At 43.9% G+C, this 26965-nt stretch overlaps 12 protein-coding genes across 12 annotated transcripts; 6 read left to right on the plus strand and 6 right to left on the minus strand.

Moving 5' to 3' along the window:
* Nucleotides 1-274: 274 nt before the first annotated feature.
* EAF01_005799 (uncharacterized protein) lies at nucleotides 275-3385 on the plus strand (the record flags this gene model as incomplete). The annotated part of the gene is made up of 1 exon (XM_038914053.1): nucleotides 275-3385. One exon carries the CDS (start codon nucleotides 275-277, stop codon nucleotides 3383-3385), a length of 3111 nt encoding a protein of 1036 aa, XP_038770502.1.
* A 1319-nt stretch (nucleotides 3386-4704) lies between these two features.
* EAF01_005800 (uncharacterized protein) lies at nucleotides 4705-5756 on the minus strand (the record flags this gene model as incomplete). Its single annotated transcript, XM_038914054.1, has 6 exons — nucleotides 4705-5228; nucleotides 5321-5349; nucleotides 5410-5448; nucleotides 5501-5526; nucleotides 5574-5599; nucleotides 5648-5756. The coding sequence occupies 6 exons, from the start codon at nucleotides 5754-5756 to the stop codon at nucleotides 4705-4707; spliced, it is 753 nt and encodes a 250-aa protein (XP_038770503.1).
* A 221-nt stretch (nucleotides 5757-5977) lies between these two features.
* EAF01_005801 (uncharacterized protein) lies at nucleotides 5978-7951 on the plus strand (the record flags this gene model as incomplete). The annotated part of the gene is made up of 1 exon (XM_038914055.1): nucleotides 5978-7951. The coding sequence occupies one exon, from the start codon at nucleotides 5978-5980 to the stop codon at nucleotides 7949-7951; it is 1974 nt and encodes a 657-aa protein (XP_038770504.1).
* Nucleotides 7952-8394: 443 nt separating this feature from the next.
* Nucleotides 8395-10177, minus strand: EAF01_005802 (uncharacterized protein; the record flags this gene model as incomplete). The annotated part of the gene is made up of 4 exons (XM_038914056.1): nucleotides 8395-9090; nucleotides 9191-9367; nucleotides 9480-9789; nucleotides 9846-10177. The coding sequence occupies 4 exons, from the start codon at nucleotides 10175-10177 to the stop codon at nucleotides 8395-8397; spliced, it is 1515 nt and encodes a 504-aa protein (XP_038770505.1).
* Nucleotides 10178-11530: 1353 nt separating this feature from the next.
* Nucleotides 11531-12173, plus strand: EAF01_005803 (uncharacterized protein; the record flags this gene model as incomplete). The annotated part of the gene is made up of 3 exons (XM_038914057.1): nucleotides 11531-11648; nucleotides 11815-11930; nucleotides 12006-12173. 3 exons carry the CDS (start codon nucleotides 11531-11533, stop codon nucleotides 12171-12173), a joined length of 402 nt encoding a protein of 133 aa, XP_038770506.1.
* Nucleotides 12174-12771: 598 nt separating this feature from the next.
* EAF01_005804 (uncharacterized protein) lies at nucleotides 12772-14700 on the minus strand (the record flags this gene model as incomplete). Its single annotated transcript, XM_038914058.1, has 1 exon — nucleotides 12772-14700. The coding sequence occupies one exon, from the start codon at nucleotides 14698-14700 to the stop codon at nucleotides 12772-12774; it is 1929 nt and encodes a 642-aa protein (XP_038770507.1).
* Nucleotides 14701-15060: 360 nt separating this feature from the next.
* On the plus strand, nucleotides 15061-15603 carry EAF01_005805 (uncharacterized protein; the record flags this gene model as incomplete). The annotated part of the gene is made up of 1 exon (XM_038914059.1): nucleotides 15061-15603. The coding sequence occupies one exon, from the start codon at nucleotides 15061-15063 to the stop codon at nucleotides 15601-15603; it is 543 nt and encodes a 180-aa protein (XP_038770508.1).
* An 855-nt stretch (nucleotides 15604-16458) lies between these two features.
* EAF01_005806 (uncharacterized protein) lies at nucleotides 16459-18084 on the minus strand (the record flags this gene model as incomplete). Its single annotated transcript, XM_038914060.1, has 6 exons — nucleotides 16459-16611; nucleotides 16668-16853; nucleotides 16904-17117; nucleotides 17170-17336; nucleotides 17422-17807; nucleotides 17868-18084. The coding sequence occupies 6 exons, from the start codon at nucleotides 18082-18084 to the stop codon at nucleotides 16459-16461; spliced, it is 1323 nt and encodes a 440-aa protein (XP_038770509.1).
* Nucleotides 18085-18598: 514 nt separating this feature from the next.
* Nucleotides 18599-19490, plus strand: EAF01_005807 (uncharacterized protein; the record flags this gene model as incomplete). The annotated part of the gene is made up of 6 exons (XM_038914061.1): nucleotides 18599-18615; nucleotides 18763-18868; nucleotides 18934-19011; nucleotides 19091-19168; nucleotides 19244-19382; nucleotides 19444-19490. 6 exons carry the CDS (start codon nucleotides 18599-18601, stop codon nucleotides 19488-19490), a joined length of 465 nt encoding a protein of 154 aa, XP_038770510.1.
* A 686-nt stretch (nucleotides 19491-20176) lies between these two features.
* On the minus strand, nucleotides 20177-21140 carry EAF01_005808 (uncharacterized protein; the record flags this gene model as incomplete). The annotated part of the gene is made up of 4 exons (XM_038914062.1): nucleotides 20177-20445; nucleotides 20532-20680; nucleotides 20747-20802; nucleotides 20947-21140. The coding sequence occupies 4 exons, from the start codon at nucleotides 21138-21140 to the stop codon at nucleotides 20401-20403; spliced, it is 444 nt and encodes a 147-aa protein (XP_038770511.1). The 3' UTR covers nucleotides 20177-20400.
* A 1753-nt stretch (nucleotides 21141-22893) lies between these two features.
* EAF01_005809 (uncharacterized protein) lies at nucleotides 22894-24953 on the plus strand (the record flags this gene model as incomplete). The annotated part of the gene is made up of 2 exons (XM_038914063.1): nucleotides 22894-24105; nucleotides 24168-24953. The coding sequence occupies 2 exons, from the start codon at nucleotides 22894-22896 to the stop codon at nucleotides 24951-24953; spliced, it is 1998 nt and encodes a 665-aa protein (XP_038770512.1).
* A 712-nt stretch (nucleotides 24954-25665) lies between these two features.
* On the minus strand, nucleotides 25666-26825 carry EAF01_005810 (uncharacterized protein; the record flags this gene model as incomplete). Its single annotated transcript, XM_038914064.1, has 2 exons — nucleotides 25666-25709; nucleotides 25763-26825. The coding sequence occupies 2 exons, from the start codon at nucleotides 26823-26825 to the stop codon at nucleotides 25666-25668; spliced, it is 1107 nt and encodes a 368-aa protein (XP_038770513.1).
* Between the last annotated feature and the right edge of the window lie 140 nt (nucleotides 26826-26965).

A 26965-nucleotide genomic window follows, 5' to 3' on the forward strand; every position in this document is an offset into this window, starting at 1 on the left:
CTGTTCTTTTGACATTTGTCCTTAATTTTAGTACCCCTAGTACATGAAGCTATTCGAAATAGAAGCTACGCTAAACTAGGCAATGACGATTGACATTCAATCGACCTTGCGAGTAGAATGACTTTGGATTAACATTGCAATAGCATTCCTTCGGACTTCGCACTTTCTGATTCTTTTGCGGCAGCAGCATTGAATCACCATAACAAGTTCAAACTTTATAACAACATCAAACAATACGATCCTGTCAGCTAACATAACTACCTGAATGCTCACAATGGACTCAACAAACGAGTCCAAGGTCGCGGAAGTCGCGACCGACGACCACATAACTACACGATTACTACGATTTGTTTCGACGGCTTCGAACGAGCAGCTTATTTTGACAGCCCTTGTATTATCATTCGGCATATACATGATAATCGATGGACTATTTCTCCTCCTCCTTGGAGGCCTAGGCGGTGTCATCTTACATACAATTTTTACAGAGAAAAGTGCTTTGGCTGTGCGAGAAGAAGCAGTCGAGCCAAAAGACATTCAGTGCGAACTGGTTGAGGCTGGCACAGGAAGCAACTTCGAGAATTTCCGACCTAAGACTGCCACTGCGTTAAACGACTTGGTTGATGCCGTCATTCGGGATTATGTCAAGTATTGGTACAGTCCAATACTCCCAAACGATGAAGCTTTCCCCCTTGCTGCGAAATCAACCCTCACGAGGTTCATTCTATCGATGTCTCAACGTTTGTCGAGAAAGCGACCTGCCGACACTTTCCTCGATTTCCTTACCAATTCCTCTTCCATTACCATTGTCTTTCTCAATGAATTGGCGAATGCAACTTCGGCGACCCCGGGAACAAGCCGGCCTGTCGGAGAGATGGTTACCGCTTATTTGAGTGCAAACCCAGAGAGCAGTCTAGCCAACATTATGAATGAGACACAGCAGAAAATAAAGTTTACAATGGCAGCAGACGATCTTCTACGAAGCTTCCTTGAGAAGTCGGTCTACGAATCCGGACCAGCCAGAATCTTTTTAAGGGAGATACTAGCTGGGGTTGTCTTAGAGATGACTCTGAAAAGTTGTTCCAAGCCGGAGTTTATCAATGGATGGATTGTATACCTTCTAGAGGACGGAGAGCCGGGATTGGGACAGGCAATTGATGAAGCCATGGACCGTAGAAATATACACGATCCATTCTCCGACATTGATGGCAACGTCGGAAATATTAGTATTGTTAGATCCCCTAAGAAACAAGGGCATCAAAGACAAACATCGGACGAGGATGCCAACAATGAAGCTATGGCAGAAGCGAAGAGACTCAGCATGTTGATTGCTGCAGAGGACGCAAAGAAACTTGCGCAAATTGGCGATTTCAAAGATGAAGAAAATAAATTTCTTGACGATCAAAATATCAAAGAGAATTTACAACCGGATTCGGTTCCTGTATCTTCCACAAATGGCATTCCGCCTCATACCCCTACCACAGACTCAAGACCTTCTCTATCTGGATCCGATACGAACAGCAGATCCCCTATGTCTCCTGACTCGAAGCAAGCTATATCGCCTACAACCCCTCACACCACTTCTTCGTTTACCAGCTTCGACCAGATCGTGCCCCCACCGCCTGCCGCATTATACTCAAATGAAACCTCACCTCGGAGAAGCAAGCCAGTGCCTCTAACCTTACATAATGCAAATATCATTATTTATGATGACTCTGTCGCTTCCGATAAAGCAAGGATCAAGAACAAACCTACAATGGACTATATGGTCCAAATTGAACCACAGTCATCGATCCATCCCGGATGGATGATTGTCCGAAGATATTCGGATTTCGAGACCTTACATGAGGTGCTTGGACGAATCGCTAAAGTTTCGGGAGCGAATACTTTCATTGAGAAACACCAAGAGCTACCAAACTGGAAGACCCTCACTAAACCATTGCTACGCGGTGAATTGGAACAATATCTGAAAGATGCTCTCACTCACCAGCCACTTGCTGAAACCGAGGGCATGAAACGGTTCTTGGAAAAGGTTCAAGGGACGATGCCGGCAACTTCTACAAAAGCTGGCTTTAACTGGCCTACATCTTCTCTAGAGAACATGGGCAAAGGCGTTTTTGATACACTTAAAAGCGCTCCAAAGGGGGCAGCTGCTGGGGTCACGGGAGTTTTCAGCAACATTGGATCACTCGCACAAAAGAAAGCCAGTCAGAGTAGCTTGCACTCTCAAAACCGTATCTCGACACCGGCACTGTCAAGAGTGGATAGTATGGTATCTCAGAATAGCTTGCAATCCCAAAATCGTATGTCAACACCGGCTCTGTCAAGAGTGGATAGCGTGGCCTCATCAAATGGTTCCTCATTTGAACAAAAAAGGGGTAGATTGAGCGAAGAGAGCATGAAAGCAGCTTCAGTTGTCTCACATCCTGGAAAGACTGCGTCTCTCGGACGAAAGTTAAGTCGTGGTTCTATTCCAGGCGCTGAAGAGGAGTCTGGTATTAGAACCAGAGGATCATCTGTAAGCAGCCATATGAGCACCGCCTACAGCCCGTCAAACAGTCGTGAGCCTAGTCAAGCTCCATCAACATCCAAGTTACATTTGCCGCCACCACCTACTGAGATGCCCGATGATTATACTACCCCAATCGACACGTCATCGAATCGATCTGGGCTGGAGAATGAAAGTAACGGTGCAGTCACAGCACCAAACGAGAAGAAATCTACCTCAGTCGAGAAGTCATTGCACCAAGATGTGCTGAAAAATGACAATAGCGTTGCACCTACACCAGCAAATGAGAAAAAGCCTGCCCTAACCGAGAAGTCACTAAATCAGGACATGCTGGGCAGTGACAAAACCCAAACACCTATACTATCAAAAGAGAAGAAAACTGCCCCACTGAATGAAGAAGAAACCAAAGTAGCAATCGAGCTCCTCTTCGCCATTATAACAGAACTATATACTCTGTCTTCTGCTTGGACCTTCCGACGCACACTCCTCACTGCCGCAAAAACATTTCTTCTTCGTCCAGGAAACCCTTCTTTATCCTCCATTCAAGGTCTTTTACAAGAATCCGTTATCTCGGCCTATACTTCCGATGCAGGAATCGCTTCTGCCATTCACAAATTAAGAGAGAATGGCTTGCCTACAGAGGCCGAGTTGAAAGCCTGGCCAGAAGAGATGACTGCAGAGCAGAAAGAGAAGTTGAAGACCAAAGCAAGAAAGCTTCTACTAGAGAGAGGCATGCCCGTTGCCCTAATGGGGGTGATGGGACAAGCAGCTACCGGAGAAGCATTAGGAAAAGTGTTTGATGCATTGCAGAGGGAAGATATTGCACGGGGTCTGGTTTTTGGTTTATTACTCCAAGGGATCAAGGCTATAACACAGTAAAAGATGGGACATTGTAAGAGTTAGAAACACTACGAAGAGATGAGTCATTAAAAGCATAATTAGATACAACTGTTACGTAGCATTATTAATCAACGAGATATGAAAAATAAAAAATGAAATTATTAAAATAGAATATTTACTCCGGTTTAAGGTACTCCAGTAATTACTGCAATAATCCCTTGGCCTGCAAATACTAGACCATACATACGTTGGTAGAAATGTGCTCAATGGTCACCACAACAATCGATCTGGTCTCCCAAGCTAACGATGAGAATCAACTTACTGATTCAGATACAGATTCCCGAAGTTCAATGTCTGACATATATTGTCTTGGGCTAGACGGAGATGCAAAACTTGGTCGACTGCAGGAAATCAAAATGAAAAGCTGGCCGGAGAGTATCTTCTCATGCTCGATTTTTCTTCAGGCTAGATGTACGAGAATACAGGTGAGATAACCTTACATCAGACCTCTCGAAGCAGAAAAGTCTAGGGGGAATACATTTCGCTTTTCGTATGATTGATATTAATTGAGGTGTGCGATAGGAGACTTGAGAAGTTAGGAGGTAGGGGCAGGTGGGATAAGAGATATAATTCTTATACTTTGCATTTTCTTTTTTTGGAATTTCGTGTGGTTGACATTATGGGATGTGCAACGAATGGTACGGGTAACCATAAGCTGGTTATTAGTAACATGCTCGATGTATTAAAGCCATCTTGTTCGAAGATTGAGTGGGTGAGATAACAGGTGAGTTTTTAAGGAATCCGACAATGCAACAATGCAACAGAGAAAAGGAGTATAGATAGCCGTGCCTAAAGGAAGTGAAGAAGCGATACAGAGGCTGTAAGTAAGAGACGATGGAGCGAGATGTTCCCATATCAATATCATGTAAAGCAAGATGCTTTTGACAATCTTTGGATACGGAAGATAACTTGATAGTTGCTACGAAATCTCCTATATGGGCATATTAAATTCACAGATATGAGAGCTCAATTGTTTCTCTCTTCTGATGAGAACCACATTTAAAACAGTTTCAGAAGTAAGAAGTGCGTTCGTTCTATTGATCCATAATATCCATCGCCTAACCCCGTATTTTACACCATAAAATTCCATCACCGTTGGCGTAAATAAAGGAGAGTGATAGTCCTAGCTATCCTATATAACATCTCCAACTCATCCATAACTTTACAGATCCCTCTCGTTCCCACGCGAATACCCACGACAAAATTCCAAAGCCAAAGCCAATCCATTCATCCTGTCCATCCATTCGTAAAGCACGCATAACTCCTTTCCAATCCCTTTCCAATCCCTTCCCGATTCATTATTCCATTACTCTGTAGCTGACAATCGTTCCAACCTTATGGTTAGCCGTACTGAAACTTCTTAATTGAACCTTTTCTCCATTCACAATCTCTCTCGCATCACTATCTCCCCATTCCATGGGAACCTCACTATCTGCATCTGCGTAGACTAGAACATTAAATGTGCATGCACCATCTAGTTCTGGTAAGAATGTAACACTAGCTGTAATCTGTCGGAATATTGATTGAATCTCCAATTGGATTTCTGCTTCGGTTTTCTCGGGTGCGGGGGCTGGTGCTGGTGTTTCTCCCTCTGTGGGTGCATTTTCGGATGTGGATGGAGTAGTGGAAGATTTAGATTTGGATGATTTCTTGGAGGGTTTGTTGAAGATTTCGACGTCGAATTGCCAGCGTTCAACATCTTCGCCGGTTTCTTTGGAAGTAATTACGACGATTAGTTTGGTAATCTTTCCATTCACCATCCATTTGTCGAGTTGAGACATGATTTTCTTGATGTAGGCTTTGACTTGGTCGTCTGAGGAAACTGATGAAGTGGAGTTAGTCCTGAATATAGCATGATGATTATGGAGATGAGAGGTGAGGGGTTTGGATTGATATTGTATAAGGAGCACAAACCAAGCATTGTGAGGCCATATTTTTTGACTCTGTACAAAGATGGTTAGTTGAAATGTTCATCGACTACGATCTGAATTGGATAGACAAACGCTGAGAAGTCTTCTGCTGGGTATACACCTCGTTGAAAACTGTGAAACTATTAGTGATTTGTAGACTATTGGCAGATGAGGTAACACTTACAGAATAGTATTTATTGAGTATTGGAACTGGGCAAATTAGTTTCCGTCCTTCAGATTAGACATCTAGTACTCACAAATTCCGCAACAAGTTTCGAAGAACCTATATACTATTAGCCCTGCGATTTGACTTTCACAGAGTTCGACACACCTTTCAGAGAGAGTTTATGAGTTTTTGTCTTGTCCGACTTATCAGATTTGTCTTTTGACTTTGTGGTTGGCTTTGTAGCTGCTTTTGTGGTTGGTTTTGTGCTCGACATATTGACTGTAGTTCAGGAAAATGATTATGTTCTACAACCTGGCGGGCTTTCTTAACTATGTATGTGTCTCTGATAAAAAGAAAGTAAAGAGCCCAAAATAATTAATCGGTTGCCTCAGCGACCACGGCATCGGAAAGTTCCGTCGCAAGCAAAGCAACCCCAAAATTAAATTTCCCCAATCCTCAACCCCGCGTCCTCATGCTGTGAAGCCCACTCCACAAATGCAGCGATGTCCATTGAACCTGCTTAGGCTTCCCAGCACTATCAGATCTCAATATGCGTCCCACTTCCTCCCTCTCTCCTTCCCTCGAACATTCACCACATCGGTGACACGATATGCTATTGCTAAGAAAATCGTTGGGGATCTAGAACGTCGCATCCAAGCTATACCTATAGAACGATTCCGGAACTTCTGCATCGTCGCACATGTAGATCATGGAAAAAGTACACTTAGTGATCGATTACTCGAATTGACGGGCACGATCCAACCTGGTGGCGATAAGCAGATCTTGGATAAGCTGGAAGTAGAACGGGAAAGAGGTATTACTGTTAAGGCGCAAACATGTAGTATGTTATGGAGTCATGAAGGGGAAGATTATCTACTTCATCTGGTCGACACACCGGGACATGTGGACTTTCGAGCTGAGGTATCGAGGTCTTATGCTAGTTGTGGAGGGGCTCTGCTACTAGTAGATGCAAGTCAAGGAGTTCAAGCTCAAACGGTCGCGAATTTCTATCTGGCTTTTTCACAGGGTTTGACATTGGTGCCAGTGGTTAATAAGGTGGACTTGCCGACTGCAGATTCACCAAGGGCATTACAGCAAATGGAAGAAGCATTTGAATTAGAGCCCGAGAATGCAGTTTTGGTCAGCGCAAAGACGGGATTAAATGTTCCAGCCATCCTTCCGAATGTTATTAAACAAATACCAGCGCCAGTTGGCGACCATACTAAGCCACTGAGGTTATTGTTAGTAGACTCATGGTACGATAACTACAAGGGCGTTATTCTACTGGTTAGGATTTTCGATGGAACGATCAAGGCCGGTGACCAAGTTGTGAGTTTTGCAACCGGGATTAAGTATTTCGTGGGTGAAGTAGGAATTATGTATCCGGACCAGACACCTCAAACTATTTTGAGGGCTGGGCAGGTTGGATACATCTACTTCAACCCTGGTATGAAGAAAAGTCAAGAGGCTCTAAGTGGTGACACATATACCACTGTTGGCTCAGAACATCTAGTCGAGGCATATCCTGGCTTCGAGGAGCCAAAATCTATGGTTTTCGTGGCAGCATTCCCAGTTGATCAAAGCGACTATCATCATTTGGAAGACTCCATCAACCAAATCGTACTCAACGACCGAAGTGTAACTTTACAAAAGGAATCTTCAGAAGCGCTTGGTGCAGGATGGCGTTTAGGGTTTCTTGGTACTCTTCACTGCTCCGTATTCGAAGATCGTCTCCGTCAAGAGCATGGCGCAAGTATCATCATCACACCACCCACCGTGCCCTTCAAAGTCATCTGGCGCGACGGAACAGAATCCATCATCCAAAACCCCGCGCTCTTCCCTGAACAAGAAACCACACACCAACGCGTCCAAGAACTTCAAGAACCCTACGTCTCAGCAACCATCACCCTCCCGGAAGAATATCTCGGCAAAGTAATCGAACTCTGCGAATCAAACCGCGGCGAACAAGTCGATCTCACCTTCTTCACCGCCACCCAAGTAATTCTCAAATATGACATCCCTCTCGCCCAACTCGTCGACGATTTCTTCGGAAAACTCAAGGGTGCAACGAAAGGGTACGCAAGTCTCGACTATGAAGATGCAGGGTTCCGCAGGAGTAGTATTGTGAAACTCCAACTGCTCGTGAATAAAGGTCCCGTGGATGCCGTGGCAAGAGTCGTACATACAAGTCAGACGGAAAAGATAGGTAGACAATGGGTTACCAAATTCAAAGAACATGTCGACAGGCAAATGTTTGAGGTTATCATTCAAGCGCAAGCGGGAAAAAGAATTGTCGCGAGAGAAACGCTTAAGCCGTTCAGGAAAGATGTATTGCAGAAGTTACACGCAAGTGACATTGGGAGAAGGAGAAAGTTATTGGATAGGCAGAAGGAGGGAAGAAAGAAGTTGAAGGCGGTTGGCAATATTGCGATTGAGCATGAAGCTTTCCAGAAATTTTTGGCCAAATAAAAGGGGCTGTAGACGAGCTTAATGAACGAATATGTGTATCGAATACCACACTTTTTTATACAACATATTATTATTTTTAAAGGAAGAGTAGGTATGCTTTCATTTCCATTCATCCTATCTTAATCCTATCCGGGTATTTCATACTCCCATCCTACCGATCAATCATCTCGCCATCCTCCCTTGTGAACTCCGATTTGCTTCAGTTCCAGAAGTATCGAATTACCTAGTATACAATACTACCCAACCCAACAACTTTAAAATATACAATCCAGTCCAAAACGCAAAAAGCCATGCACCTTCTCTCGAATTCCACTCAAAAGGTGTCGAAATGATAGAAACGCCATTCCCGGGACCCATCGATCCGCCATTTCGTGTGTCTGACTGAACCATTCATATGTATAAAACCCCATTTATCGCTGCCGATATATATTAAGCGAACCCGTTCAATCTTGAGCGCGTTCCTTTCCCTTATCCCTCTTATTACTATTCCCATTCTCTTTTTCCTCAATGCTACCCCCCTCCTCCCCTTCCATTACCTTTCCATCAAATTTCGCATCTTTGGGTCCACTCCCATCCAAGCCCTCCCAATTCCCATCCCATCCTTTTTCATCATCCACTGCCCCAATCGTTTCTCCTTTCTCGGCCATACGTCGAACATCACTCCAATATTCCAATCTCTTGACTTCTTGATCTGCAGCTTTAAGTGCTGCTTCAAGATTCTTGGCACGTTGTCTTCGTTTCATACTCGCACTGTCGGCCTCAGTCTCGTCCCCTTCCCCCTTTTTACCCTCCTCAACCTCCCCACCCGACTCCTCAAATTCCTTCATCAATCTCGCCAGCAGAATCCGTCTACTCGCCTGAAAGATAAACATATTCATAATCTCATGCATATGTTCCGGCTCTGTCAAATAATGCAATTCCTCGCCCCCATGTTTGATAAAACTCTCCACTGCTTCCATTTTCTCTCTATCGATTCGACAAATTCGGAGCACTTTCATTAGAGTTGCAATATTACTTATTTCCTCGACCTTCCACTCGGTTTCGTAATTGCGGCTTGAGGCTGCTAGACTGTTCCGACTTCGACCATCCTCTAAAGCATTGGGGCCTGTGAGAGTCGTTGCGCGACTTGTACTACGAGGCTAATAAACGAAATCAGTATTGCTGAAAATCATAATTGGAGATGATTTTGGATTTCGTGTTCAATTGAATGACGATGATGGATAATAATAAAGTACTTACTGGATGTATAGTAAAATAATCCTCATTAAGCATGTGAGCGTGTAGTGGCATATCACCCTTTTTAACTCGTTTTCGAATCCATACTCTTCTTCGAACAAATGAGCTATACCATTTGGCATTATGCCATGACCATTTCTTGGAGAAAGCGAAAGAATATTCCCACCCTTCATCATCGACCTAGTTTACACCATTAGCATATATTCCAAATAGTATAGCCATGGACAATTGGCGATCAAGAGTCCAAGTTCTAGCTTAGTGGATTAGATCCTCAGATTGTCGATGTGCTTACCCCGTCATCATGATTGACAATCCACTCTGGCCACGCCCATTCCCAACTTGGATCCGGTACTTGAGCATTCGAAGTATTTGTCAAGCTGGGCTTGTTCGTGATCTTTGTCCAAGGCGCGGCATCCAGAACCCCCAATGCTTGACCAGAAAACATATGCAATCCACATAGAATCAACCCTCGTTCATTTTCATATAAGATATCAATCTCGCAAGGCAGTTTGTCCCGTTCCTGTTGAGCTTTTGTTCTTCTTCGACTTCGGCCCCGATTCTCTTCATCGTCGACGGCATCATAGACCTCGGAAGGTATGGTTCTGCAGGGATAAAGTTAGTGACTTGCGCATATGAATGGTAACGAATATTCCCATACACCATCGAGTTGACTTTAATAGGACTATCTTCAATTTCATCTGCGGCCACATGCGCATCTCTATATTTCTTCCATTTCCTCCTTGTCAACTCCGCCCTCAAAGACCTCCTTCTCCTCAATGGCTCATCAGCTCGATCCCTCGACGACGAATCTGTTACAATTATCGCAGGCAGGTCATCAATTTGGACCTGCCCTCTTCTTGAACGACTCCGACTCCGACTCCGACTTTGAATCGCATTTGGATCTGTGTGATCCACCAATCCGATTTCATGATCATAGTCAGCATCGGTTAGTGGTTGAGGTCTCTTATTCTTGGATTGAAAAATGGACATTCTCTCGATTTCACGAGAACTGCATAGCCGTTGAATTGAGTTGCGCTTCTGCTGGCTGGCTGGCTGGAGGGTTGGTCGTCTTCCTCTCCTTGAAATTAAAAATAAAATCGAAGCTGGTCTTGTTTTGGTTAAAGATGCTCGTGTTGAGAACTAAAATCTAGATTGCTGATAGCTCGGCCAAGCTATCTCATGGGTCACTGTGTAATGAAAGTCAATCCCCCCAGGAATTCCTTGATTGATTTCGATAAAAGAGAGTTGTGAATGGAATTTTGTTGCACGTCTGTTCCAAGTTATTTTGTTGGAAGAATTGATGTTCAATTGAATGTTCCAAAACCAAAACCATGTACGGAGCAAGTATGGCATCTGCTAGGTAACTACCAACTACCTACCTACCTACCTACGATACCCAGCCTAGCTACCTATGTAAGCAGTTAGACTCTGTCTGGATCAATTGAAGAAGATGGAAGAACGGATTGGGATAAAACATTGGTGCTGACTACTAATAATAAGTACTAATAAGTACTAGGTGGGTGGGTTGGGTAGCTTTGATACTTGCGCGCCCCCGTTTTTTTTTATGACGCGCTAGGATATTTCACTCTGGCATCCTGGTATTCAGGTTGTATATGTTTCTGATCTCCCAGTACCGATCTTCCATGCTTGATGAGGAGTGAGGCGAATGAAACATGGATATGGATCTATGGATCTATGTATCTATGTATCTTTGTATGGGTGTATGGGTGTATTTAATTTCAATCATTTGTATCGATGCTGATGGCTACCTACTCAGTAATAATAAATGGTATTCCAAATAACATCCCCTACCCAAATGATATTAATCCTCTAATCCTCTTCTCCCACAAGAACAAAGCAAATAGACTAAATAATAAGTTATGACCTTGGAACCTCCAGCTTTACCAAAGCACAACCCCGTGACCCATCAATAGCACCGCCACATCCCCCGCCACATCCCCCGCCGCTTTCATCTCGAGCTTTCATCCAGTCTTGACCAGGATAGCTAAACCTATGACGTTACACTTCCCCCTCATCATCAATCCAAGAAACATCATATCATCGAAAAAGAAGAGAAGAGAAGAGAACCAGAAGAAAAAGAAGAAGCATCCTTCGTCGTAATACTTTCATAAACAAGAAATTCACCAATCAAACCATCACCTACAAAAACCTCCCGTACTACCTTCCCTTATTTCAAGAACTTCTCTTTTCCTTCTACTTCCTTCGAACAGAAACATTCTCATTTAGTATTATATTCCAATACTTCCATCTACTTACAAATAAACTTCTTCAGCAATCAACAAATACAACCAATCTCAATCAAATCAATCTATACATATCACAATGGCTCAACGCAGTTCCCGCGCTCCTCTCTACATTGGTCTCGCCGCCGCCGGTGGTGTAGGTTATTATTTATATAGCGCAGGCGGAAGTCCCAAGGTTGCTGAGAAGCAATTTGAAAGTATGTATTCTCCTTCTCAATCCCATTTTGCCTCATTACCCCCTTTCCACCATCCAATATCGCCACCAAATATCAACAATCTCAAATCCCTCAAACTTCCTCGCTTCATAACACAATAATACAATACTCCGCATTGAGCCAATAACTAATCAGTACACCCAAATAGGTGATCTCTCCCGTGCTTCCGCAAAAGTAAAGTCCGAGATCCCAGGTCGCACCACACAAGCTCAAAAGGAAGCCGAGAAATGGGGTTCTGAAGCTGGTGCTAAGCTTGATTCTGCTGTATGTCTATCATCTCTACCTTTCTAGCCTCCCATCCACCCCACTCCCACAAACAACTAACTCCCCGTCCCACAGACCAACCAAGCCCGCGCCGAACTCGCCAAAGCCGAAGGAAAATTCGAGCAATACAAGAACGACGCTGCCCAAACCACCATGAAGAAGATCGACGAAGTAGACCGCAAAGTCGAGGCCGAAGCTGCGAAGGCTAAGAGCGGTATTTCCAGCTGGTTTGGCGGGAAATAAATTTCCCAGATATTGTTTCGAGAGGAACGAGTTGTTCATGCTCGCAAGCGAGCTAAGACGTGTGCAAACATTATCAAATTGTGATGTCGTTAATGGGTAATGATGATATGGCTTCGAACGCATGACGCGAGAGATAGTCACTTGTTTTTTTTAATGGCGGATACGGATGCATAGTTTTGGGATGGGGCTTCTATGAAGGAATGGGTCTCTTCGCAAGTTAGTTAATGATGCCCGCATGATGATGGGAGTTGTATGATAATGATAAAACTACCCTTCGATGTATCAAGATACTTTTATATTTGCTCACAGTGCTCTGCTGAAAACATTCCCTCGATAATATTGATCATCTATTTTTTATTTTTCTCTTTCATTTGTTTCTCCCAATTGGTTGTTGTGAACCAATGCGACTCTCTGCTCTCCAGCAAGCATAACCGGATTTCTAAACATACTTCGCTACCAAAAATCATAACTTTCAAGAGTCTTCCTTTCCTCTTTTCTATTCTGCATAAACTCCATACTTTTGCTGCACACCCCATCACCAAATCGCTCGCTAAATATAACTTCACATTTCGTTTCATCAACATCTATTGGTGATTCTTTATGGTGCAGCTGCAGGAGGAGGAGCTTGCTCTTCCGCAACCTTTCCTCTTAAAGGAATTTCAACCTCAGCACCAGCAGTTGGCTCCTTCTTTTCGGCGCCTCCAGCAGCTTTGGCCGCTCTCTCCGCTTCCTTCTTTGCCTTCTTTCTCTCCTTATCTCTCGCCTTGTCCGCCTTCTTCTTGGCTTGGGCTTCTTCCTCCGCAAATCTAGAAGCTTGTGTTCCTCCATATTGTTTTCTCCATTCTTCGGCCTTTTTCTCATCAATACGTGTGAAGAGATATGCTGGTTTACCGATTTTGTGGCCGCTCTTGAGAACGGCTGGGTTCCATTTGTCGGGGATAGAGATGAGTGGGGCCGAAAGTTGAGAGACGATGGAATCGGATGTTGAGGGCATGAAAGGTGATGTGATGGATGCGATGAGATAAGCGAGATTGAGAGCGAGTCCGATGACAGTGTGAGTTCTCTCTGGGTGCTCGGCGAGATTGGCGTTATCTAGACGATATTGAAGAAGGTTGTTTCCGCTGGTTGATATCTTCATGACTTGGTCTAAACCGACGCGAATCTTTACAGCTTCCATGTCGTTGTTATAGTCTTTCAACTGAGCATTGACCTCCTCGATGAAAGCAGGGGCATCGAACTTGTCATCCTTGTATTCTGGAGAGAACTCTGGAATAACTCCATCCATCTTTGCATTGACAAACTTGACAACTCTGTTGACGAAGTTACCCAAGTTATTTAGCAAGACAGAATTATTCAGTTGAATAAAGTTTGCCCACTCAAATTGCGAATCTGCAGTTTCAGGTCGATTCGACAATAGATAATATCTCCATACGGATGGTGGAACGCCAGTATCCTTTGCAGTATCACCGAAGACACCTACACCTCTGGATTTGGAAAATTTTCCGTTCTCGTAGTTCAAGTATTCGGTTGTGGAGAGATGGTTGAGTTTTGTCCATTTATCTCCAGTTCCCAATTGAGATCCAGGGAAAATGACAGTGTGGAATGGAACGTTATCCTTGCCCATGAATTGGTAAAGCTTAACGTTCTCTGGATCGCGCCACCAAAGCTCCCAATCCTTTGTGTAGTTTGCAGTAATCGATGGGTATCCAATACAAGCATCAAACCAAACGTAAAGAACCTTGTTTTCATAACCAGGCAAAGGAATTGGTGTTCCCCATTTCAAGTCTCGAGTAATACTTCGCCCTTGTAATCCTTGTTTAAGCCACGAATTCGTGATACTGATACCATTCTTGGGCCATCCTCCTTCCTCGCTTGATTTGTTGAACCACTCCTCAATCGCAGGTTGTGCTTTGTCAAGAAGTAAAAAGATATGCTTCGTCTCGCGTGGAATTGGGGTGGCACCGTCGACCTTACAAACAGGATTGATAAGCTCCAAAGCGTCAAGAAGACTACCGCATTTATCGCATTGATCACCTCGTGCATCATCGTATTGACACTTAGGGCAAGTACCTTCAACAAAACGATCTGCAAGGAAAGATTGATGCTTTTCGCAGTAGGGCTGTGTAGTTGTGCGCTCCTCCAAGTACCCATTCTTATGTAATTTCATGAAGATATCTTGTGCGATGATCGTTTGCTGTTCCGTAGTCGTCCTTCCGAAGTAATCGAACCCAATCTCGAACCAGTCGTAAACATCCTTATGTTTTTTGTGGAATTCATCACAAAGCTCCTTAGGAGTCTGCTTTGTTTCTAAAGCCTTGACTTCCGTAGCAGTACCATACTCATCAGTGCCACAGATATAGAGGGTTGGGCGATCTCTCAGCTTGCTATAACGAGAGAATACGTCGGCGCTCAGCACACTACCAACAATATTTCCAAGATGAGGAACATTGTTCACATATGGTAAGGCACTGGTAATTAAGATGTTGTTCTTGCCCTTCTCAGGTAGGATAATGTTTGGAGTCGTCATTTTGATTGTTGTGTTGGGAAGGAAACCTCAAGAGAAAGAACCCCGCTGTGGATTTTATTAATGTTACTCGGGTGAGGGTGAGTCAGGCTTTGGCGGGGTCCTCTGCTTTGTAATACAACCTTTCTATGGAGAATCCGAGATGTCGCATTTTCTCTCCATCTCACAGTTAACAAGCAAATTCAACAGAAAATAGTCTTAAGTGCTCAAAATATTCAGAAACATACATCTAAATCAGAAAGAAAAGTTTCGTTCTAGCCAGAATCTAAGGCGAAGTAATATATCGGGATTTTAATATACGATTTTCCAACGCCTACTTCTATATTTTTCCTGAGAGTGCATCAAATCACATCACACACCAAAATGGCCACTGTCGATCCTTTTGAAGATATCCTCAATCTCGAGGAAGAATTTTATTCCACTGGCTACAACCAAGGGCTCTCCGAAGGCATAACCGCCGGTCGCATAGAAGGGCGGACTTTCGGACTTGAAAAGGGATTCGAAAAATATGTCGAAATGGGTCGATTGCACGGAAAATCTATCGTATGGGCCAACCGAACCCCTTCTTTCCAAAAGCCCAAAATCTCCACAATCTCAAGCTCAGAGGTCAAGCGGGAGCGTGAGACAAAGGAAGGAGAGAAATCACATGATCTCAAGTTGTCCGAACTGGCCAAGAACGAAAGATTAGCAAAACATGTGAAAGTATTTCATGCATTAGCGGAAGCTGAAAGCTTGTCGACAGAGAATTCGGAAGAAGCAGTGGGTGATTTCGATGATAGGTACAAGAGGGCAGTGGCAAAGGCGAAAATTATTGAGAAGATGGTTGGGGAGGGACAAGGACATGGAGGGACGAAAAGTAGTGGAGATGGGGCGATTGAGGATGTTAGTGTTATGAGAGCTAGATGAGGTTCTTTCAACGGTTCTCAACTCTGGGAAGCTGGAACTTGTGGTATAAGCAGACGGAGTTACACGAGTCGCGGATTTCGTGGAAGAAGCATTGAATTGAAGGCATGCTTGATTTCAGAATTTGTAGTGCTGCTACGCAAACTTGTTGTGCCTGGTGGTTCTGATAAAGCTGGAAAGCAACGGGAAGCGATATGAAGCCTCATGTTGAGCCCCCTCGAGGCTAACTACAGATGGTTATCGAGCCCACTGTCGCTTCTTGAGCAACTTGGGGCAATTCTGGTGACATCAGAGATCGAAAGATCCGCTGTAATTCTCGGAAATGAGAGAAACGGTACCGTATACCCACAATCTCAGCCGATAGAACTGGAAGAGTGTCTCTGTGGTAAGTAGGAATCGGAGTTGGTGGATCACGTGGCTGGTGAACATCGGACATAGGAGTACTCTGTCGTTGCGGTGGCTGGGGAAAAAGAAGGGGTAAAAGTTAAAAGACCCGAGTGGTATTCAAGACCTGGGAGCCCCTAGACCCTCCTTGGATTTTACGAAGTATCAATTGTAATTCACATCAATCCACCTTAGTATCGCTATCAGTATTAAGTCAAATCTGCTCCATTGTACGCCTTGTTATAATTGCACATAAGTGACTTTCCGTGCACTGATGATCCCCCCTAAGTTCCCTGGTGTTGCACCTGTACCTTGTATTTGATCCAGACATCTTACAAAGACTTCACCATACCTAAAATATTGATAAAGTTTACCCCAAATTATAACCCAGAACGCCCCCAGCCTCAAGGATTATCAAAGTCATTGTGCATACCACCAGACTCCCAAAATGATAATAAAGCAATACTTATTTTACTATGCATCGCTTTCGGTCTCCGCGGCCACACGCAACTCATAACTAAGCTCAAAACATTCTGCAAGGAGATCAGTGACGCTGCCTTGGCCTTCAGGGATATCTGGCCCGACCATGAATTTGCCGTCCACACGCATGTTATCGATTGAATTCAACTAGAGTAATATGTCAGACAAGTCAAGGCAGACAGAAACGTTAGGGTATATCCTACCTTCATGCTGTAAGGATACAATTCTCTGGGAGAACTGACTCCACCGGAATTCTTGACTTCAATGAGACATCGTCTCAGAGTTTGAAGTTGGTTGTAGACCGGAAGAAGTGCTTCAGAAACTGGCTCAGAGGACACCATAAGAAAGTAGATATAAGCATAGCTACGTCGAATTAAATAGAGTAAAGTCTAGTTTGATTAGTTTGTGTATCCAAAAAAAAAAAGTGTAATGTACATACCCGCTGGACATATAATTCGGCAAATTTCCCTTCAGCATCAACAAAATTGCCGTCTACTCTGCTCTCGTCGATTTTGTCCAATTGTCGCTGGAAGTCGTACAAATCTGTTTCCCTCAATGACCAGGCTTGAGTCAAAGATAGCTTCTCAAGTTTGTTTCGAATGTCAACTAGAATGGAATACGGTCCCTGAAAAGCCTCTGGAAATTGCCCCTTTCTGATTGGTCGTTAATGGACTGTAGGTAGAAAATATACATCTGTAAACTAACCTTTCTAGAACAACTTCCGCCCATTTCAAACACCTTTCTAGATATTCACAAACTTCATCATTTCCAGGAGGTGTTTCCCCAGAGGCTGTTACAAACTTTCCCTCAACTCTTTGAGAATCAATCTCCTTTATTTGATTTTGAAGCTTCGTCACCTCTGTTGTTGAAAACTAAATCCCAAATCATAATCAGTATGGCGCTCAAACAATCTCTCACTCAAGCCGAAGAGCGGGTCCATCATAACAATTATCTCACCTTGGCCCTGGTATTTGCCAATGATATCGATCTCAATATCGATATGATCTTTTCGTGAATGGGTAACAAGTCTGCACCGATTCGCTCTAATCGTTTGCTCAAGTTCTTCAATGACCGCTGGCAGACATCGATTCTGTTACCGAGAAGAGTGAGAAGAAAGGGGGAGTAAGACGGCTTAGCATTCTTCACAATACCTCCTAGTCTCTCGAGAGTCTGAGCAACGTGTGCTAGGTCCTTCTCGCAATACAGATCGACTTCGGTAAGGTGATCGAGTAGGCGCTTGATCGTGGATGTGAGGGAATAGGCTGCGGGTGCTTCGTTGGTTTTGCCAATGGTCATGAAGAATAGAGAGAGCAGTTGGAAACACCCATCCAGCACGCGATCCACTGTAAGGTTCTCGATCAGTAATTGCACTACATGTTAAACGTCTTCTCCTCATTACTAACCTCGGTTTTGCTCATCGGGCTTATCGGCTCTTATCTCATTCAGAAGTTTGACTTGTTCAACTGCTTTGCCTTGCAGAACAAGTACATCTGCAGCCTTGATGTAGGTTGTTCTATCTTGCTTTAGAAGAGTCAATTCGTCCCGTATTGAAGTGAGCGATTCCAATATAGGCTGCTCGCGAGGATCAAGGGGTAGCGGATGAGATGGGGTATCAGTCATGATGAATGCTGTTGGTTGAGGTCTAGACTTTGATGACTTGCTTGTGTGTCGTTGGAAGACCTTGATCCTTTAATTCGTATTTTTAGAAGTCGCAAATAATTGATGTACTGATGAAGTAGATTGAGCTTACTATCATTTGCTATTGTTATTTGAATCAGTAACTTAGAAATCGATAGAATAGTGTTGATCCCAAAAGGCTGTTTCTTAGTAAAGAGCTACTGGCTATGTCATATTGTTTCCCTTATTGGATGGTTGGGAAGGCGGGGCAAGTTCCACAAAGGGAATCTCAGCCTTGCATTTACGGTGAACCACCTGCAATTCTGATACCGATTTTTTTGCTTGTGAAACCAGCGATGGCAATGGGGTCAAATCGCATACCGGTATCATGTGTACCTTACATACACCTACCGTTGAGAGATGTTAGAATTCTCTGTAAAATCACCATATCACCTTATCACAGTAGCTTGACAAACGACGACGAATCTGAGCCGACATTGAGACATCAAGATGATCGATGGAAGCGTTATCTGAGTATTGAACACCTATTTTTATGTTGGGGAAAAGAATGATAGAAGATGGATGATTAGATAATAAGAAGTTGCCTGTGCTTCCTATTGGTCAAACTGGCTCCCCGTAAATTATCGCTTGCTGCCCAATCAAACCCTGACTGAATATTAGTCACGCACACTTTCGAATTTCCCAAAACTCTCCCACCATAAACTTTCAATCCTTTCCTTCGAGGACTTCAAGAACATCAACCTACCGACAAAACAACCATCTGTCGGTATGTCGCATATACGCAGTCGCACTCTCATTTACTGCGCCTCTTGCTAATTCATCCAATTCTAGATATTCAAAATGTCTAACGCAGAACTCGCCAGCTCTTACGCCGCGTTGATCCTCGCCGATGACGGTGTCGACATCACTGTACGAATTCCTACATTCTCGAGATTGAGAAACGAGATTGCCCGATTGGGTGGATAAGTGGCTGACTCGATATTAATAGGCCGACAAATTGCAAACTCTCATCAAGGCCGCCGGTATTGAGGACGTTGAGCCAATCTGGACCTCTTTGTTCGCCAAGGTATGCGATTGAAATTCCCACAACTGAGTTGAGGAATGAGGAACTATGGACAGTGCTGATTGTTGGAATTGATAGGCTCTCGAGGGAAAGGATGTTAAGGACCTTTTGTTGAACGTCGGATCCGGTGGTGGAGCCGCTCCAGCTGCTGCTGGTGCCGCTGCCAGCGGTGACGCCTCTGCCCCAGCTGAGGAGAAGAAGGAAGAGAAAGAAGAGGGTACGATAATTCTTACAACCGCGCGTAATTTAGAGATTTCGTATACTAACTATTGCAACAGCCAAGGAGGAGTCAGACGAGGATATGGGTTTCGGTCTCTTCGATTAAATATCTATCTCACCTTTTCTCTCCGTACTTTCAAATGCATGGCCACGGTTTATATTCCCTCGGTGCAATATTGGGCTGGTAGGGTAGCTTCCATAAATAAGCAAGCATTCATGAATTCTTCCGAAAGATAAAAACCTGGTTCCATCTATACTGCCGAGTGCATGAACACGCCGTGATTATGTATGATGAAGGTGGACTGAGATGTCAAAGAATGATATCAAACGAGCCTCTTACGAGGCTTCCAAGACATGTACTTTGGAGAAATAGATCGAACAATTCAATTCAAGGATTTCAAACAGGAGTCTATCAAAGTGTTTTGTAAGAGTACCTACACTACACCAGCCACCCGCAATGTAGACCTTGTGGTGCCCTGCAATCTTTTGTCGACAAGCCTTCGCTAACCACTACTGACAAGTCAGCACTCCACGTCATGTCTACTCCCACCCATGTTTTGCACAGCATTCACTTCTTCCAAATCCTTTGATTCATGTTACTGGCGCCCTTTGCGACTACTTGTCTTCCATTTTGTGTTATCTCAGGATTTCCTCGTGACATCCTAGTATTCCTACTAGAATTAATATATTGCCATTGCTTGTTCGCTCTGGACACTAGTTCCATTTTATATCTTTTGTCAGTCGCCGGACAGTTCAGCTGTAATCGTCGTGATTATTCATGAAGCAAAAGCAAAACTTGGTCCGAAACACCTTCAAGAGTCGTGACTACACATTTCCTTTACTAGAGGGCACGAAGCAAATCTGATAGAAGCTTGATTCATTCACTGCATCAACAACACATTCTCCTGTTGTCCTAGCTGTTTCAAATACTGGAAGAAGCTGAAATATTGATATCACGCTCCAGAGATAAAAAAACTCCACGAATAACTTGCCCCAACTAAATCAACCTTAACTCTTTACGCTTCCTTTCTGAATGCACACTTGAAGGGATATATTTGGATCTGCACACACATCAGTAATCAATCCAATGCCCCATAACTTCGTAACCCGTGTTCACGAAGGTTTGCGGTATTGATACAAAACATACCTTGCTGAAATCCCAAACATCATTTTCTGCATAGATATCCTTTTTCAATACCTCAATGACTTCCTCCTTGCTGCTGGCAAGAGCGATCATGCAACTTCCTTGGAACTTCAAAGGAGAGTCACCGGTGGGAGGCTCGGAGAGAAAGGCGCCTGGTGTAGTTTTTTAGTGGAATGTCTTCAAGGACGATGTAGTGAAGAAAAAATGGTGAAACTTACCGCCCATCTTCCAGAAACCAGACTCAAGACCGGATTTTAGACCTTCAAAATGTTTGCTATGAATTTCTTAGCTCATATATTTCAAGCTCGCATCATCACTTTCTCGTGCAGAGCCCCTTAAAACAAAGCCCCTCATCAGGGTCTCTCGTACGAAACTCCTCGCGTACAGCCAGCCTATCATCAACCCCAGGAAAACTCACGGTCTAACACTAACTCTTCTCTCCAACGCCCCCTCATTATCAGGTAACACAACCAACCACTCGAACTTCTCCGCTGGTGCTGCTGCGGAAGACATCTTCCTGATATTTACTGCTGGGTATGGACGGGTAGTATAAGACGTAAGGTTTTTAGCATATAATTTGCCAGGTACAAATCTCAAGCGCAAGAAGGACATTGGAGAGAGAAGATTATCTACGGTTGGGATTGGGGTTGGGGATGCTGATGTGGTTTATGAAGAGGGGAGAAGTGGGGTTTTGATACTGAGACGCTGCATATTGATAGATGTGGAGGGCATGGCATGCGCCCTTTTCGGGGAAACCTCGGGTGGGGCGTGCGAGGAAAGGAGGGGTTCGCTTCGGATAGGAGATGCTGTTTTGTTGTAATGATTTGTATCGCCAAGTTGATTGTAAAGGAATTCTGGGGGAAACTTTTATCTAAGTATGGCTACTATGTAGTTTTTAGACAGACTCTAACCTTGCTGGCGATAGCGAAGTTACCTGAACAATCTGATCGATATTGGAGTACTGAAACTTAGTTGATCTAGGTCTAGAATATATACTGTATATGGAATTAAAGAGGAAATCAGAATCGAACCAGTCGTTCCATATGTAGGTAGGTACCTTTAGTATCAGATCTATAATTCTGCTGGTTTCATACATCAAATGTAATCTTATGATGGTAAATCTCAACATTGCCAGCCTATGGAATACCTAAATTGCAACATCGTCTTTAAACCCCACTAACCGAATGACTGACTGCAATTTGGCTAAACAGTTCTCTATTCTTTTCTAACTCTGATTCTGATCGCTCATTGCAAAAGCGGCTCCTAGTAAGATGCGAACAATACCTCAGATTCTATAACTGGAAAGCATCGCACACTCCTTGAAAATGCCAGTGAAGTATTCTTATTCTCGTCATAATCTGAACTCCTTCAGAATTCTTGACAATTTGACATCTGTGAAATTATTCACGGGCCGCAGTTGAACATCGTGCTAGTTTCGATCGTCTCATCAACTTCACTTGAAGAGGAAATGCTTCAAAGCCAATGTATGGAAGAGTAAGGATCATTTATCATCTCAATAGCAATATATATATTGACAATTGCTTTACGAGTTGTAAAGATGTAATTCGTCTCGCCGTTGTTATCGTTGTTGTCGTTGTTGTTGAGAAGCAATTCCCAAAACCCGCAAAGAGTTAGCTACAATCAACGCCTCGATTTTACCACTGTGGACAAGTCAATTTCAAAATCACCCCCATCACATTTGGGTACCCTATCATATGTCCAAATCGAAGTCAATCTAGCATAGTCTGACAAAGTGGGAGTTGACAATTATGAGTGATGCTATTAGAGAACCATATTCTGATATACCCCCAATTTGAGCCAGGAGGAAAAACTATGTCATTCCCAGGTCTAGTTCCGAGTCACCATTGATTCCTAGAATCTAAAAAAAACAAATTTTGGAGTTACAGTAGCATTCATCAACGCACGAGATGGCTAAATATGCATTGCTACAGTCATATTTCCAAACCTATATTCACCTCTCAATTACGTCTTCCATATTCCATCCATAGCTAGACGTACCAGAACCAATGAATTATATACGCTAGCGCCGGCTGTACTGTCAATTCATGATTTGCTAAATCGTACCTCTCATAATTCCTTATATAAGTTTCTTTTCTTCCTAGTCTCGCACACAATATTCTGAGTATCTGAACAGCATCCAGAGTCGTCTACAAACAACTTTTCGATCAATGAAGTTTCTTATACAAATCAATTTTACATCTTCGTATCACAATTTCTTGATATTTTCAGATATCATCTTTTTTTCTTGGTAACTTCTCAAAAAGAAGTTATTACTCAATTGCCAAATCTCTCAAGATATAACACCCAACAAAATTTCCCTCGCCTCTCTTTACTATCACAAAACATGCCTTCTCTATCATCGAGAACGAGTCGCAGTCCCAATTCGAACGCAGTCAGCGGTCCCTCTTCATCCACCTCCTCAATGGATATGGATACCCAATTAGCTCCCCTTCCAGAGATTAGAAAGCGCTCGCGTAACTTGGCTTTGGATTCAGATGACGAAGAACCACAGGCTCAGAGAGTCAGAGCCAATCATCCAAATTCAACCGAAGATATTGACGCTGACATGGCTATCGACACGCCAGCTAGAAACGTAATGGCACCTCCTCGCAGCAGGCCATCTCGATTCCGTTCTGGTCACCGTTCTGATCTCCGCAATGGTCGCCGCACAATATCTAGGCGGGAACAAGAGCACATTTCAAGCACTTTCGCCAATATCGGTGCTCCTACTCCCGTTGCAACCCAATCAACTCCAGTTAGCTATATCTCGAGAGCTAACCAGACCACTCACCCAAACGCAACCAGTCAATCTCATGGATCTACTTCGCAAAGACGCGTGTATGATGAAAATTCTGATTATGATGTTGATACTAGTGGAGATGAACGTCCCCCAAAGAGACGCAGAGGTGCACGTCAAAATTCTGTCCATACACCAGCCGTCCCCATAGAAAATCGTAATGCAGAAGCTGTTGCACCACCTACTTCAAATGAAGCTTCGGTCGTCGAAAACCAGGCTGCGGAGACTGCTTCATCAGTAGTTTCAAGCGTGCTTTTAGCAATTGAGGCGCCATCAAATCAAAATACCTCGACACGTGGGGATACACCATACATTGATCTCACGTTGGAAGATTCGAGCGACGAAGAAGAAAATGATGCTGCGGTGCCACCAGCCCCAAGTGTGCTTCCAGCCGTCGCAGCACCGCCTATTCAAAATTCTCAGCCCAACGCAGCCCCGACAGTTGTTGATCTCACATTCGAGGGTTTCAGGGATGAGGAAGAAAGTACAGCCACTATGTCCAAGGCGTACGTTGGTGACAGAATTGTATTGGTAGAAGAGAAACGCCTCGAACCATTTCTACCAGAGCCTACCGCCAAGTTCAAGCGCTTGCTTGAAGATGCTCGAACTCAGAAGCTGTGTTGTCTTGAACAATGGTGGTCTATATTATACGCTGTTCTCGGTACCAGCGGTAATGTGTACACGGTCAGCATACGACAGAAGCCAACTTGCAATTGTTATGAAGGCAGAAGAGATATACTCTGCGTTCATATTGTCTTTGTAGGTCTTTCTATTTACTGACATATCGAAAGATGAGTGATAGCTAACTGCCTTGATTGTAGATTCTCACGCAGTACCTGGATTTGCCAGCGCCACTTCGTCACCAAACTACCTTCTTGGAGGCCGAGATTAGATACATGAAGGAAGATGAGATCAATCGGATTGGTCTAAGGTCAACCGATAAATTCTGTGAACAAAAGTCAGTCGAGGAACAGGAAACTTGCCCCATCTGCCTTGAGAATCTCGAAGACGATGACTCCACGTGGTGTAGAGGCCAGTGTGGGAAGAACTTTCATCTGCATTGCATTTTTATCTGGGCCCACACAAACTTTCGGGAAGGAAATCCCGACATCACATGTGGAAATTGTCGCGCACCGTGGATCTGGATTGAGCATCAGCTAAGGGGATTTATTGAAATAACGTGGAATCTGCAATTTGGGGTCTGCGACTACGATGAAAGATATTGCTCCTTGAGTGAACTCCTAAGGAGGGACGTGAGCCAGGAAGGGTACTTAAATGTAGCTGAGATCCTGGGAATTGACAAGACTGTGAAGGACGATGCAGAAGCCCGTGAAAGCTATCAACGAGTGGTTGACAGATGGAGAGCAGAGATGGTGAGGCGACCTACTCCACTTCTAGATGAAGTGAACGATTTCATAGCCCGCTACCATCCTGGGGTGTATAGAGACGTTCTCGATGTATTTTGCGATGAATCGTTTGACGAAAACAGTCCTAGAGCCATCAGGGTCTTGAAAACTGTGGACCTTGTAGAAACGAATGTCGGGAGGGTTTTGCAAGGATTACCAACCATTGATAATGAAATCATTAGGGACTTACACCTATTATGAAACATTTATCTTAGGTCAATTGAGAAAGAGGCAGCCCCAAGGTATTGTCCCAGAACGGGTGTTCATATAACGTACTCTTAGATCTACTCGCAACACCACCTATATCGGAAAATACCAACTTGAAACATTTTCATCAAAGATGGCAACACAAACACTGGCTTCCCCATACGAACCGACCTTACCTCGACGGAACTTTGAAGTTTCTAATCAACTTCGATCATCGTAGCATATCGAACAGTTTGCAAATATCTCAACCAGAGGGCTGATTCCCTCGGATACAGCTTAGAAAACGCCAGTAGGGAGATGGTGCTGATTATTTGGTGAAAATGGGTGATGAAGGATTGAAAATTGAATTATTAGAACGAGGCACTTGCTAGATGTAGAGTCTTATTTGGTGAATGGTGGTGGAGTTTGTTTGATTGACCGGAACTTATGTGGTGGTTACTATGGAGTTTGTCACCGGTAACAAAGTAGTCCTCAGGATGGCCAGGTTCATGCACGACTGGTGGATCTTGTGCTTTATTTTGGTATGACCTAGATGGTTTTGGCGTTTCAATTTTGGGGAGGTTGAGGAGCGCGGATAGCATAATTATGAGATCAAAATTTTATTTTCAAACAAGAGCGATGGACCATACTATGACTCTGTGATTCCTCATTACCATTGATTTTGTACTCCAGATGGCGCCTTGGTATATTGCTAACTCAAATGTCTTCAGACGATTTTACCCTTGTTGACTACGAATGCTTCCAAAGCAGCTATGTTTGGTGAGTACGGAATTTCTCAAAGTAAAGGTGATGTGTGGACTTACTAATAGCAGAGTAGACTCTGTTTTCGGCTTCTGGGAAGACTAAGCTTCTGGGGCCGTAAAATACTGCATCGTTGACTTCATCTTGATGCCTGGGCAGACAATGCATGAATTTCCATCCTTCCTTAGCCCCGCCTCGTTTTGCCATTTCCTCTGTAATTTGATAACCTGCAAATGCCTTCAATCTCTTTGCTGACTCTTCTTCTTGACCCATAGATATCCATGTATCAGTCACCAATACATCTGCATTTTTGATAGCTTCCTCTGGCACAGAAACCTCGGTGAGTCTTCCTGGAGTATCTGTTGTGGTTGCAGCAGATTGAATAATCTTGCGCATATATTCAGGGATTTTGTAACCCTCTGGCGATGAAACCGAAATGTTGATGCCCAATTTCATTGCTCCAATTGCAAGATCGAAGAGAACATTATTTGAGTCTCCAATCCAAGCAATCTTCATTCCCTCCAGGCCCAAAGTTGGCGTAATTTGTGACGAGCTTCTAGAAGGTTGCGAGGGGAATGCTTCGTGGATTGTGAGGTAATCGGCGATAGTTTGTAAGGGGTGGTATTCGTCAGACAAAGCATTGATGACTGGTACACTCGACCACTTTGCCAGACCAGCAACATCTGAATGAGGTCCCACCCTAGCTACAATACCTGCAGTCATACTCGAAATAACGACAGAGGTATCGTATAGTGATTCATTGACACCCAATTGAATGTCTCCGGAACCAAGAAACATAGGATGTCCGCCCATTGTGGTAACCGCAGATTCGGTCGAGACACGCGTACGAGTGCTGCGTTTAGAGAAGGGCATGGCAATTACCTTACCAGTCAATGAGTTGAGGAGAGATGTAGGGACGGAGCCAGATTTCAGTGCGAGCTTGTGCGAATGTGCGGAACGAACGAGGGTAGTAAGTTCGGAAGGAGTAAGGTCTGCAATGGAGAGAAGATGACGGGGCGCGAAGGGTGAGGTGAGAGGTGTTGATGCATGGCTGTAAGAACGCAACTGGGCTCTGCTGAAGCTCTGCAGAGCTCGAGATCCACGGCGTAACGAATTGAGAGTCATTCTGTTGGTGAGTATAGAGAGATGTCAATTGCGTAGAAATTGTTGGGAGATCAAGCAGAGCTTAGTGAGAGAGAAGGAAGAAGAGAAATGTAAACAAGATTTATTAGAGTCCTGAGATAATTTATAGTAACTTCACCTAT

The sequence above is a fragment of the Botrytis porri genome (genome assembly GCF_014898465.1).
Source record: "Botrytis porri strain MUCL 3234 chromosome Unknown BPOR_007, whole genome shotgun sequence".
Classification (NCBI taxonomy): Eukaryota; Fungi; Ascomycota; class Leotiomycetes; order Helotiales; family Sclerotiniaceae; genus Botrytis; species Botrytis porri.